The sequence below is a fragment of the Rana temporaria genome, chromosome 6, assembly GCF_905171775.1.
Source record: "Rana temporaria chromosome 6, aRanTem1.1, whole genome shotgun sequence".
Classification (NCBI taxonomy): Eukaryota; Metazoa; Chordata; class Amphibia; order Anura; family Ranidae; genus Rana; species Rana temporaria.
In genome coordinates this window covers 127,277,478-127,290,719 of record NC_053494.1, presented here as the reverse complement: position 1 = coordinate 127,290,719, position 13,242 = coordinate 127,277,478, and the positions used below count along the sequence as shown (strand labels likewise).

Genomic DNA, 13,242 nt, shown 5'->3' with positions numbered 1-13,242 from the left:
TGGCCTGATAAACTGGACATTGGAGGCAGAGAAGAAAAAGGGAGAAGGGGGCTTGCTGCTATTTCAGGACCAGCAGGAGTCGGAAAAAGGGAAGGAGGGTTGGGGAAATGAGGAGGAGAAGGAAATGGGGCAGGTTTCATGAGAGATATTTCACCTTTTCCAAACCGTGTTTGTTATACGTGGGTGGGGGTGATATTATTGTATTGAGGAATGGAGTTAACTTCAGCAATGCGTCGACAGAGTTTTCTTCAGAAACACAGAGGACTTGGGGTTCTTTACTTTAGCTTAATTTGTGGCAACAGGGCCGTAGATAAAGAAAAAATCGTGGGGGGTTCAGGTCTTTCAAACTCAAAGGCATCATTTACACTTTTATGTTGGGGGATGTACGGTAAAAACATGTGAAAGCAGAGTGGGGCCATGAGGCTTTGCAATGAGACCTTTCAATATTTTCATGCTTTTCAGAGGGACCCCTTATTAAACTGAGGGGATTGGGCCCAAAAGAAGGGGGCTGCATTCCAAAACTCTGATTGCTTCTACTGTGCTGATACTGAGGCTAAACAGCAGGGACACTGTATGGGCATTTTGCCAGGATGCTCTGGGGGGGGGGGGGTTAAACACCCCTGACTCCAGACCTATCTATGCCCCTGTGTGGCAAATAGGGTTCTTTATGCAGCAGGAGGTTTTGTAACTGAGGGGCGAATCTCTATGTCCTTCGACAGTGTGGGGATTGTTTTCTGCAGGGTAAATCACATGTTTTACCTCAGAGATTTTGGGAAAACAGTTAAATTGATGGATTTAAGTCCACTTTAAATTTGAGTGTTCTTTTTCCGTTCTAGACAGCTAGCGGGAGTTCCAGGGGCTGACAAGATAGTTACATAGTTACATAGTTAGTCAGGTTGAAAAAAGACACAAGTCCATCCAGTTCAACCACAAAAAAAATAAACAAACAAAATAAAAAACACAGTACAATCCCATACACCCAACTCCATACCCACAGTTGATCCAGAGGAAGGCAAAAAACCCTTAGCAGAGCATGATCCAATTTGCTACAGCAGGGGAAAAAATTCCTTCCTGATCCCCCGAGAGGCAATCAGATTTACCCTGGATAAACTTTACCTACAAATCTTAGTACCCAGTTATATTATGTACATTTAGGAAAGAATACAGGCCTTTCTTAAAGCAATCTACTGAGCTGGCTAGAACCACGTCTGGAGGGAGTCTATTCCACATTTTCACAGCTCTTACTGTGAAAAAACATTTCCGTATTTGGAGGTGAAATCTCTTTTCCTCTAGACGTAAAGAGTGCCCCCTTGTCCTCAGTGTTGACTGTAAAGTGAATAACTCAACACCAAGTTCACTGTATGGACCTCTTATATATTTTTACATGTTGATCATATCCCCCCTAATTCTCCTCTTCTCAAGAGTGAATAGATTTAGTTCTTCTAATCTTTCCTCATAGCTGAGCTCCTCCATGCCTCTTATCAGTTTGGTTGCCCTTCTCTGCACTTTCTCCAGTTCTCCGATATCCTTTTTGAGAACTGGTGCCCAAAACTGAACTGCATATTCCAGATGAGGTCTTACTAATGATTTGTACAGGGGCAAAATTATATCTCTGTCTCTGGAGTCCATACCTCTCTTAATACAAGAAAGGACTTTGCTCGCTTTGGAAACCACAGCTTGGCATTGCATGTTATTATTGAGCTTATGATCAACTAAAACCCCCAGATCCTTCTCCACTACTGATCCCCCCAGTTGTAATCCCCCTAGCATGTATACATGTGTCTATGTAAATGAATTGTTCTACAACTTTTATCAATCTCCATTCACTAGTAAGCAGTCATGTGCTGTTTATGTGCTAAAATACTCAGTATTTCCCTTTACGTACATTAACTACAAACAAGAGGAGGAATTCAGCATTGGCATAAAAAGGGAAGTGGAGTGGAAACAGTACAGGCCGGCCATACATATCAGTACTTTTATAATCCCACCCGCAATACACTCCCCACTAACGTGTTTATAGCAAACATAGCAGCACTGAGAAAAAAAAGGGGCAGTGAGGGGACTAGGGAGCAGGCAAATGTGAATGGTCTACAGAACAGGAAAGAAGTATGACAATGCAAGGAAACATTAACTAGAAATGAGAAAATAAGTACGTTACTGCCAATATACAGATTGATTTTGAATTTTACCTGGAGTTGGGCTGTAAAGGCATCTCCCAAGCATGTCATTTAAAGTATTGTTAATTTGTTCATGTCTCCCTCATATTTGGATTAAAGGGCAATTTTCCCCAGTACAATAGTTTTTATATATACTATAGTATATACAATACTTTTTTGCATTGTCAAATGTTCTGCATCACAGTGAATTAACCCAAAACAATACCAGAATTTAGCAGCAGAATTCACCTAACCCTTAGTGAATCAAACCCGGGAAGATTTGCACTTCGCTAATTTCAACTAATGCAATTCAGATGGTAAAAAAGCATAAACCAAGAATTAAAGATCAGGTTTTATTTTTTTAAAATCAAACATAATGTTGTTTTAATTTTTACTGAATAAGTTGGACTCTTCTGAAGGAGCCAACTTTGGAATTTGAGGCACCCCATTCAGTATGTCTCCTGTATTCTCCAGGTTTCAGGTAATATTGACGTCCTCTGTAGTTTGGTTCTTCATAGAAAACCCAGTGACCATCAAATACATGGCAGGAGTGGATGTCATTGTATCGGAACTGCTCAAAGACATGGGGACAGTCTTCAGTGAACTCCATCATCTGACCTCTGAACTCTTCCTTCTCATAGATCTTCATTCTGAATGGACCACGGTGCTTTAAGGAAAAAAAAGAAGTTAGGAGGCGTGTTCATAAAATACAGCAACGTTTCTGGAATAATTTTACCTCATCATAGCAGAATGCTACTAATCACTAGCCAGTGTTTTCTAACCCCAGTTAGCAGAATCAAATCCATGTTTCAAGAGTCAGGATTGCAAACACATATCAGTACACTAATTACACACATTAACTGCCTACCGTTTGCCCACAGTACATTTACTGTGGGTGAGCAGCACAGCCAGGCCGGGTCACCTACCTGTACATCTTCCATCTCTTTCTGGGTTCAGGGGGCACATGTGCTCACTCGCTCTGTAACTGGCTACAGTGTAATTTTGTCAGAAGGTCCTGGCAAATGGCTGTAACTAATCACAGAACAGAGACCTGTGTTTAAAAACACACAGGACTCTGCACCCAGAGCAGCAATCTAGCTGCTTAGTCTCCCTGCAGGGAGAAAAAACAGCCAGACCTGTAAGTAAACGCAGCACATATTATACACATTACACTCGTTAGGCACCTGGTTAACCCCTTTGATTGTCCCAAGATGTTAACCCCTTCCCAACCTGTGTCATTAATTCACTATCAGTGTACAGTATTATATCTGATCACTATATTAGTGTTACTAGTGATGTCAGTGTCAGTTAATCAGATTACCCGCCACACTATCACAGTCTCGCTAGAAGTTGCATATCACTGTCATTACAGTATAGCATCTATAGCTGTGTACATTCCAGTATTTATACCATCATTTGTAGACACTATAACTTTCATGCAAACCAATTCATATATAGTCATTGGTATTTTTTTTTACCAAAGACATGTAGCAAAAAATGTTCTGGTCATGAAGGTGGGACAAACTTCCAGAGGTCAAGTGGTTAATTACACTGATCACTGCATTCCCTATTATGTTACAACAGCTTACATACTTCCCAATTAGCATCCCTAGAAATGCAGGACAACATGTGTATTAGTGAGTTTGAATTTAGTATGTATAGCAGAAATTATATTTGGACACCTATTCATCCATACTTCCAAAATATGACACTTCAGAGAGTCCTCACACTGGCAAAATATGAAAGTAGGCAATACTTTGTATTGGCCAACTGAATATATTTTCAGGTGCAAGATTTTGAAAACAATTAGATTTCTTCTTGAGGTTTTCATATAAATAATTGAAAATTCATAGTTAATTACACATGCAAGTATAGTGAGCACCAAGAACACAACCCAAAGTGCTACCAAACCCACAACAGTAAAATCAGTCTGTATACTGTATGCAATAAAGCATGCTTGTTCTACTCACTGTGGAACCTAAGCGGTTAATCCTCTGCATTGTGTAAAAAGGCTGTTTGATCCTGTCTTATGTGATCCTCCCCTTCTTCCACAGCCCCAATGTATCTACTGATAGAATATAGTCTTGGGGACACTCTGCACATGCTCAGTTTGGTATGTATTACTAGAGTGTTTTTTTTTTATTCTTGGGAGTGTGCATGTGATTGGCACAAGGCAAATCAGTACTGACCAGACAGAGGCTCATAGGACTGTCAGAGTAGAATGAAAATTCTGATTCTCATATTGCTGATGAGAAAAGGTGTTTTACAGTTTATATTTACTAAAATTTCCATGTTCTGTGTACTGTGGGAGGCCAGATAAAGTGAATGTGGGGTCCCGGGTTTAGTACCAGTTTAATTAAACCAACAACAAACAGTGAGGCAAAGATACAGATCAGTAGGGCATGGAAATTATTTAAAAATGAACCCAGGCAATAATCACATTTAGTTATGTTATTTTATCCTTGTACCTGTTGTATGCCTAGAAGTTGAAAGATGACATCTACATTGGGGTTATAGTGGCACATTATCCCTATTAAGGCCAAAATGTAGTGTCCTATTTTTCTGCTACATGTTCTATTTCCATTATTCTTCTCCCCTGCAACCTAAAGTTCCTCCTCAGAACAGTGACCCTTATAATAGGTACACACAAGCTTTTTTCGTTCAACCCAGCTGACTAAGAGGTCGACAGAACTAACTAAGCAATGTTAGTGTGGCAATCACCCCCACCGTGCGATTGTGCTCTGATGGGGTGTCCCCCCACACCAGATAACTCTGATTAGTGCTGCCAGCGCTGATCAGCTTCTGGTAAAATTGGCTTTTGTCCGACAGGTAGCTGTACACACTGTCCGAATGTCATCTGGTTCCTGAAGTCGAGTCCAATATTCGGATTGTGTAAACCTAGCTTTAGATCCTAAAATGTATAGTCAGGTCTTCAAATATGTTTTACAATAACTGATCCTGCTGTTAATAGTAAATTGATGAACGTTCTTCTGATCTTTATTTTACTCACATAAAGATCTGTGCTGGGGTATCACATACACCATATCTGATACACCACACTGAAGGACCTGCAGAAAAATGTTCCCTTGCTGAGATTATCTCAGCCTTGTTATATGTTTTATTTAACCTCCTTAGCAGTAATCCTGAGTGTGGCTTGGGTTGAATTTTCAGTACCAAAAGCGGTAACCCCGAGCCACACCCGGGATCACATCACAGGATCCATTGTACAGCTCTTACTTACCTTGTCCCCTGGATGCTGCGATGTCTCCCTGCTGTGTCTGTGAGCCGAGTCTCCGCTCGATTCACAGTACCGAGCTCCGCTCCCTGCGAGCGTTGCGACGCACGGGGACGGAGCTCGGCGCCAAATTCAAAAAGTGAAAAGCTCAGTATACATACAGTACACTGTAATCTTGCCGATTACAGTACTGTATCAAATAATTACATGTCCCATTTGTCCCCAGTGGTCTGTCCAGTGCCCTGCATGCAGTTTTATATTATAAATACTGTTCTATCTGCCTGGAAACTGGAGATTGTCCACAGCAACCAAAAAGTGTCCGTTTACGTCAAAAGTGTTTTTAGACCAGCTAGAAAACAGCGATAATAAATTAGAATCACTTGCAGAATTGAGCGATAGTGATTTGTGGGGAAATTCATCATCAAACCCTGAAAGTAATGACAGCGACAATGCTGCAACTGAGCAAATTTCAGTGTTTTTTGATTTGATTACATTATTCAATACTTTTTTTATTTGTTATAATTATTTATAGTTATTTATTATATTATAATTTATAATTTTGTGTTTTAAACTTTATCATACCCGAGATGTCTACTAGACTCTTGTTTGGACAGATTTAAGTGAGATTTTTAAGAATTACAGGCCTACAATACAAACGCCAAATTTCCAATGCGAAACATTGTACCACTTTCAGCATAAAAAATCTGACATAATCATACCACCAGGGAGGTTAAATGTCCCTATTGACCCATTCTGATAAATAGTATGCAATTCTTCTGGAACTTTAAATGTATGTACAAATACTCACTTGAGGGGTCAGGTGACATGACCTGATAGAATCATTGAACCCCATCCATTGCTGGAAGTCTGGGTACTCTCCTCGCCTCAGGTAATATTGGTTTCCCCTGTAGTTGGGATTCTCATAGAGGATCCAGTTTCCACTGTCGACTCTAATGGAGTTACAGCGGTTGAAAAAGGAGGTCATATCAGGACAGTCAGAGCTGCACTCATAGGAGCGGCCCTGGAAATTCTTGTCCTCATAAAATATGATCTGTAGAAAAAAAAGTTATAATATATTGTGACTTGTGCTTCATAATATTTAACTTCAACACAAATTATTTGTCAAATTATTAGTACCAAGGATCCCCTACTAGCTCACTGGGACTCAATGTGGCATTTTACTTATAAGAACGAAGTAAACAATTTATAAACATGAAACACCTGTATGTACGGCTACAGAGGAAGTGATTATAGTAGCTTTGTTTTGACACTGTTTCAAAAAAAAATAAAAAATCACAATGAACACTGCTGCTGAAAATAATCTAAAATAATATAAATTATTAATATGGTCTAGTAGACCTTCCAGTGCCAACACTACGTCTGCATTGCAGTGTACGTTTAGCTTATACTATTTTTTATTTTTTGTTCTAAATACTAAAGAGAAGGTTTTGAACCCCTGTCTATTTGCCCTGGTGACCATTGTCACTGTAACATAAAATTATGGAAAATCAAACATTTTACAGTTGTTGCCAGAACAGGAGATGAGGTGAAATCTTCCAATGGAGACATTTGTTTGAGTGGCAACTACTTAAGAGGGGATTTACCCTTCCTTTGAAGAGATTTCCTCTCACTTCCTGTTCTGTCTCTGGGATAGAACACAAATAAAAATCTAGCCAGTTAATTCTCATCAGTTCACCTAAAGCTAAAAAGAAAACGAGAGATACACTTTAACCACTTTCCATCCCACATATATTAATATGACGGCCGCAAGGTGGCTCTGCCATCCTGGGAGGCCGTCATATGACGTCCTCACAATGTCTGCCAGGCACCTGCGATCGCCTGTTACAGAGCCATGGACGTGGATCTGTGTGTGTAAACACACAGATCAATATCCTGTCAGGGAAAGGAGACAGATGGTGTCTTCCTTGTACATAGGGACACCGATCGGTCACCTCCCCCAGTCAGTCCCCTCCCCCACAGTTAGAATCACTCCCTAGGATACACATTTAACCCCTTGAATGAATGAATGAAAACTTATATAAAGCAGCACATGCAAATTTAATCGCCTCTGGGCGCTTGTTGTTCCTGTCTCCTTTGGTATCAAAAGAGATGAGTCTTGATCTTTCTCCTGAATGCTAAGTGATTCTCCTCCAACCGAATGCTGGTTGGTAAAGCGTTCCATAGTCTAGGCCCTTGGACCGCGAATCTCCTTTCTCCTTTGGACTTGTATCTGGCTTTTGGTATCTGGAGGAAATTTTGATTGGTGGAACGCAGAACGCGTTTGGGTTTATGAGCTTTTATTTTTTCACATAGATAATGGGGAGCATTCCCATAGATACATCTATGCGTTAGACAGAGTGCTTTAAAAGTGATTCTGTCTTTTACTGGTAACCAGTGAAGGGCTCTCAGTGAAGGTGAGATTGATTCCCAAGGTTTTTTCCCAGTCACAAGTCTAGCGGCCGTATTTTGAACGACTTGTAGACGAGTGATTTGGTACTTGGGGAGTCCGAGGTAAAGGGCATTTGCATAGTCCAATCTTGAGTTTACAATAGCTCCCACCACGACCGCTATGTCTTCCTTGGGAATAAAAGGAGTAAGTCTGCGTAGTAGACGCAGCAGATGGTGAGATCCGCTGACTACTGACCCTATTTGTGCGTCCAATGTCATGTGAGAGTCAAAGATGACCCCGAGACTTTTGACTTTGGCGCTAGGGGTGATGATTTTGCCCAAAATGGGCGGGGGGGTCCAAGTTGTTGTAGGTTGATTCATACGCTTGGCGTGAAACAGAAGAAGTTCTGTTTTCTCTCCGTTGAGTTTAAGATAACTCTTTGTCATCCAGTCCTCTATCAAAGAGAGGCATGTCTCTAGATTGAGGTGATGATCCTTTTTATTGCAAATGCGGAAATATAGTTGCGTGTCGTCTGCATATGAGTGGTAGAGCAGTTTTTGACTGCTAATAATCTCAAAAAGAGGGCGAAGATAGATGTTGAATAACACCGGCGACAGGGGGGATCCTTGAGGGACTCCGCACGATACCGTGCGTTTCTCAGAAGTGAAAGGTCCTAACTTCACTATTTGCGATCGGTTTTCCAAAAAAGAGGAGAACCAAGATAAATCGCCTTCTGCGACTCTGGCTACTTCAGCTAGCCGAGTCAATAAAAGCTTGTGGTCTACTGTGTCGAAGGCTGCGCTCAGGTCCAACAGAACCAGAAGACAAGATTCTCCTTCATCTGCGGCCTCGAGAGCGTCGTCCCATATTTTGAGCAATGCGGTTTCTGTCCCGTGTCCAGGCCGGAATCCCGATTGAAATGGGTCAAGTAGGTTGTGAGTATCTAGATGATGTTGCAGCTGTTGTACCACTACTTTTTCCATTACCTTTGAGAGTACATTTAGACCTGTTATTGGACGACAGTGGAGTGGGTCCTTGGGGTCCAGGTTGGGTTTCTTCAAGATGGGTCGAATTATACCCTCCTTCAACTGGGAGGGCACTATGCCCTCCCTGAAGGATTGGTTGATAAGCTGCGTGATAGGAGGTGCCAGGATGTCGGCGCATTCCTTCAGCAGTTTAGTGGGGATGATATCATTCGGCGCGGTGCTGTTACGCAGAGTTCCGATGATATTTTTAGTGGCATGGATAGAGATAGGTTCCAGCGTGAACTTACCTGGTTGTGGTGAATTACTGCAGGTATTGTGTAAATCATTACGGGGAGAGTTGAGGGGGGAATTATTTTGCTGAATGCTTTGTCGGATCCCCTCGATTTTATTAATGAAGTAATCCGACAATTCACTGCAAAATTCTTGTGAGTCCGAATTGGGGGCTTCAAGACATCTTGGATTCATGGTCTGAGTGACCAATTTAAAGAGTTCGCGTGGGCGATTAAGGGCGCTGTTGATAGCCTCGGAAAAATAGTTTTTCTTGGCTTTGAAGATTTCTTTGTGGTATTTTCTTGTTGTTGCTTTGTAGACGATAAGGTTCTCATCTGAAGAGCTTCTTTTCCAGGCGGCTTCCGCCCTTCTACGCTCTTGCTTCAGTAATGCCAGTTGGTTGTTGAACCAGCTGGAGTTATTTTTCCGGATGCAGGTTTTACGTTTCGGCGCTATTAAGTCTGCTGACTGTAATAGGGCTGTGTTTATGGTATCCAGCGTTTCTTCAGCCGTTTGATGCGGCTGAATTGTATTTATTTTTTTCCTTAACGTGGCTTTGAAGAGTTCCGAGTGGAGCTTCTTCTGACATCTAGTCCAGTGTGTTGTCACTAGATTTGATGTTTTAGTTAAGGGTGGGAAATCTGAGATAATGAATTTAATTGCATGGTGATCTGTCCATGGCAATGGTTCATTATCCAAGATTTTTATTTCCAGATCTTGTCTGAAAATAAGATTGAGTGTGTGACCTGAAGCATGTGTGGGCCCACATACTAGTTGTTGTAGCCCTAATCCTTCGAAGTGATCAATGCAGGCGTCGGCAACGGGGTCTTGCGGGGAGTTGGCCCAGAGATTGAAGTCCCCGAGCAGCAAAAGGTGTTTGCTGTTAAGGCTATAGGTGGAGATAAAGTCCGTCAATGATGGGAGAAACTGCGATTTTGGGCCAGGTGGCCTATAGCAGAGTAGAATCCGGACGGTCTCCTGGGAGTTTGTTTGTAGTTGCAGGGTAAGGGTTTCCATAAATGGAAGAGGGTTTTGAAGGACAGGTTTAGTGATTGCAAGATGAGTCTTATGGATCACCGCCAGTCCTCCTCCTCTTTGCCCTATTCTGTTTTCAGTTATGATACAATAGTTTTCTGGCACCAGTTCTCCAAGAATGGTGTTACAGTCAGCTGTAAGCCAGCTCTCTGTAATAAAGAGGCAGTCTAAATCATATTGTAGAATGAAATCATGGATTTCCAGTCGGTGTTTTACTGCTCAGTTCTTAGGGCTTTTTTAGTGATGGCTGGTAGTATTGTCTCAGATCCCCAATGGTTTCTGCAGAATATTGCAGATTAACCATAGTCGCCAAACACCAGGGGGAGGAGGGAGGGGGGATTAATCAAGGATTAACTTAATCCTCGATCCTGACTTGGTCCAGAGGAAGGCAAAAAAACCCTGGTTGTGCTACGCCAATATGCTACAACAGGGAAAAAAATTCCTTCCTGACCCCTTGAGAGGCGATCGGGCGAACCCTGGATCAAGTACAAATGGCATTTGAGAGAGGGGGAGTGGGGCTAGGGTGTTGCAAGATGGCCACCACTCCGGCTGCAAAGAGCCAAGGTGGTGACTTCGAGGGGGGGGGGCAGGGATAGCCAACTGGTAGTTATTGAGATAGGAGATGGTGGTAGGTGACCCAATTACAAGGGGGTATCAGGCTGGTATCTGGAGGGGAGGAGTGGGGAGCCACTCGGTCGCGGTGATGAAGGGAAGGGGGGTGGGGCCCTACCTATCTACATCCCGTGGGCCACACGTCCTACTCCTAGGAAGCGTGCGCCGGTAGCTGCCGGGATGCAGTTCTGGCCCTAGGGAAGTGGGGGGTCCTGCTGGTGTCAGGGGGGATTGATGTGCAGCTGGCAGGTGAATGGTGTATCGGGGGGGGGCGCCAAGCCGGGGAATACAGAGTTGCCGCCAGGGGATCTCGGTATATCAAGAGTTCCAACTTTATTAGCTGCAAGCTTGTTCTGGATCAGTGATTGAAAAAAATAATGAAGACTCCTGTCTTACCTCCTGTTTCAAACTCCAGGTTTTTAACTCCGGCACTTTTGATCAAAGAATGCACTTCTGGTCAGAGAATGCACATGTGAGGCCACCATCAACTGGGAGCCAGCTCCTCTGGGAGCTGGTACAGCCACTTTATACTCACCTGTGAAGACCTGTGAACAAACCCACACCTGTGAACAATTAAACCCTCCCCTTAATTAGCAGAAAGGAAAAAGAAAAAAAGCTGTTTAAAAAGTGTCAGAGAAAAAGAGGGGAAAAAAAATCCACCCTTGCAAACAGAAGCAGTTGATAGCAAACTCCAGGTTTTTAACTCCGGCACTTTTGATCAAAGAATGCACTTCTGGTCAGAGAATGCACATGCGAGGCCACCATCAACTGGGAGCCCCCTAGTCCCCTTGATTGCCCCCTAGTCTTAACCCCTTCCATTCCAGTCACATTTACACAGTAATCAGTGCGTTTTTATAGCACTGATCGCTGTATGAATGTGAATGGTCCCAAAAATGTGTCAAAAGTGTTCGATATGTCCATCGCAATGTTGCAGTCCCAATAAAAATTGCAGATCTCTGCCAATCCTAGTACAAAAAAAAAACTATCCCCTATTGTGTAGACGCTGTAACTTTTGCGCAAACCTTTCAATATACGCTAATTGCGTTTTTTTTTTTTAAATATGTAGAAGAATACATATCGGCCTAAATTGAGGAAACAATTTTTTTTTCAAAATTGTCGCTCTTCTTTTGTTTATAGCGCAAAAAATAAAAACCGCAGAAGAGATCAATTACCACCAAAAGAAAGCTCTATTTGTGGGGGGGGGGAAAAACATAAAAATTTATTTGGGTACAGTTTGGTATGACCGCCCAATTGTCATTCAAATTGCGACAGCGCTGAAAACTAGAAATGCCCTGTATTGAAGTGCTTAAAGTTGGCATGAGAACCCATCTGGGGGCTATCTGTGTCCATATAACGTGAGAATCACAATCAGGGCAATTAATATGTGTATAAACAAAATTACCAAATTTAATTGTTGCCCAGCCAAACACTGTATAGTGATTCCACAACACTGACAAATCAAGATGTACCAAAAAAACTGAGTAGTACAACACCTCACCAAATGAAAAAGTGAAAAACAAAACAAAACAATGAATATATGGTAAATATGGTAAAATCAACGGGTATTTTTTTTCACTAGATACGGTAAATCAGATTTTTTTTCAACAGATATTACAAAAAACTTTTAATGGTATATTTAGCACAGAAGAGGAGAAATTCATTGTCATGGTTTAAAAACATTTAAAAAAATGTTCATAGGCCTATAACTAAAATTTTACAACTCTATAATAAAACCACAATCATAACTATTTCTCACTGCCGCATATTCATTTAGAACTGCTCATACTGTTCATATTTGTTTCTCATCCTCTTTCGGACATAGCTTTATATATCACACAAATTAAACTGTGATTCTAAATATATTTGTACACTGGTGATACTTCTAAAAAAAAAAAAATCATATTACCTTCCCCATTTCTGTTGATGGTGGAGTACGTTCCTGACGATGCTTAGTGCAAAGTACTGTATATCTATCTGTCCTTATATACAATTTCAATTGCTGATGCCTGAATGCATTGAATGTCAGATGTCAACTGTTTTTGTGTTTAGTAAGGTAAATGTATGGGTCTTTCATTCATTGTGGTTTAGACTGTTCTGTGCTTACATAAGGTCATTGTCTCTAATTGCTTACTAAGAATTCCATGTAAAAAAAAAAAAAAAGTATAAAAAGAATGCAGAACAAAACCTGATTTTGCCCTTTGTAAAACAATTTTTAAGTGTATAGACATATAAATGTCAATTAAATGCATTGCAATTATGGCAGTAGTTAGGAAATTCCATACAAATACATAATTTGTAAACTATGCAGTTATTTTAAAGTGACCCAATCATGAACCCAACATGCCCAATTAAGCTGCTGCCTGTAAGAAAATAAATTGAATATTTATCTCTCCTGTTGCTCACACCACTGAACACTTTAATCAATTCAAATGAGAAACATGGAACAGCATGAATTATTTTTTTAATGAATACATTTCTAACAGTGAAAGGGGTTTTCATTAGGGGAAAGCCCATTCATTCTGAAATCAAATGTTAAAAGCAAAAAAAAACTTTTTAACC

General features: G+C 41.2%; 1 protein-coding gene across 1 annotated transcript; it reads right to left on the bottom strand.

The window, feature by feature from the left end:
* Positions 1 to 2,495: 2,495 nt before the first annotated feature.
* Positions 2,496 to 12,691, bottom strand: LOC120943794 (gamma-crystallin 1-like). Its single transcript, XM_040357341.1, has 3 exons — positions 12,590 to 12,691; positions 6,200 to 6,442; positions 2,496 to 2,823 (listed from the first exon to the last, which is right to left on the bottom strand). Exons 1-3 carry the CDS (start codon positions 12,596 to 12,598, stop codon positions 2,548 to 2,550), a joined length of 528 nt encoding a protein of 175 aa, XP_040213275.1. The 5' UTR covers positions 12,599 to 12,691; the 3' UTR covers positions 2,496 to 2,547.
* Positions 12,692 to 13,242: the final 551 nt, after the last annotated feature.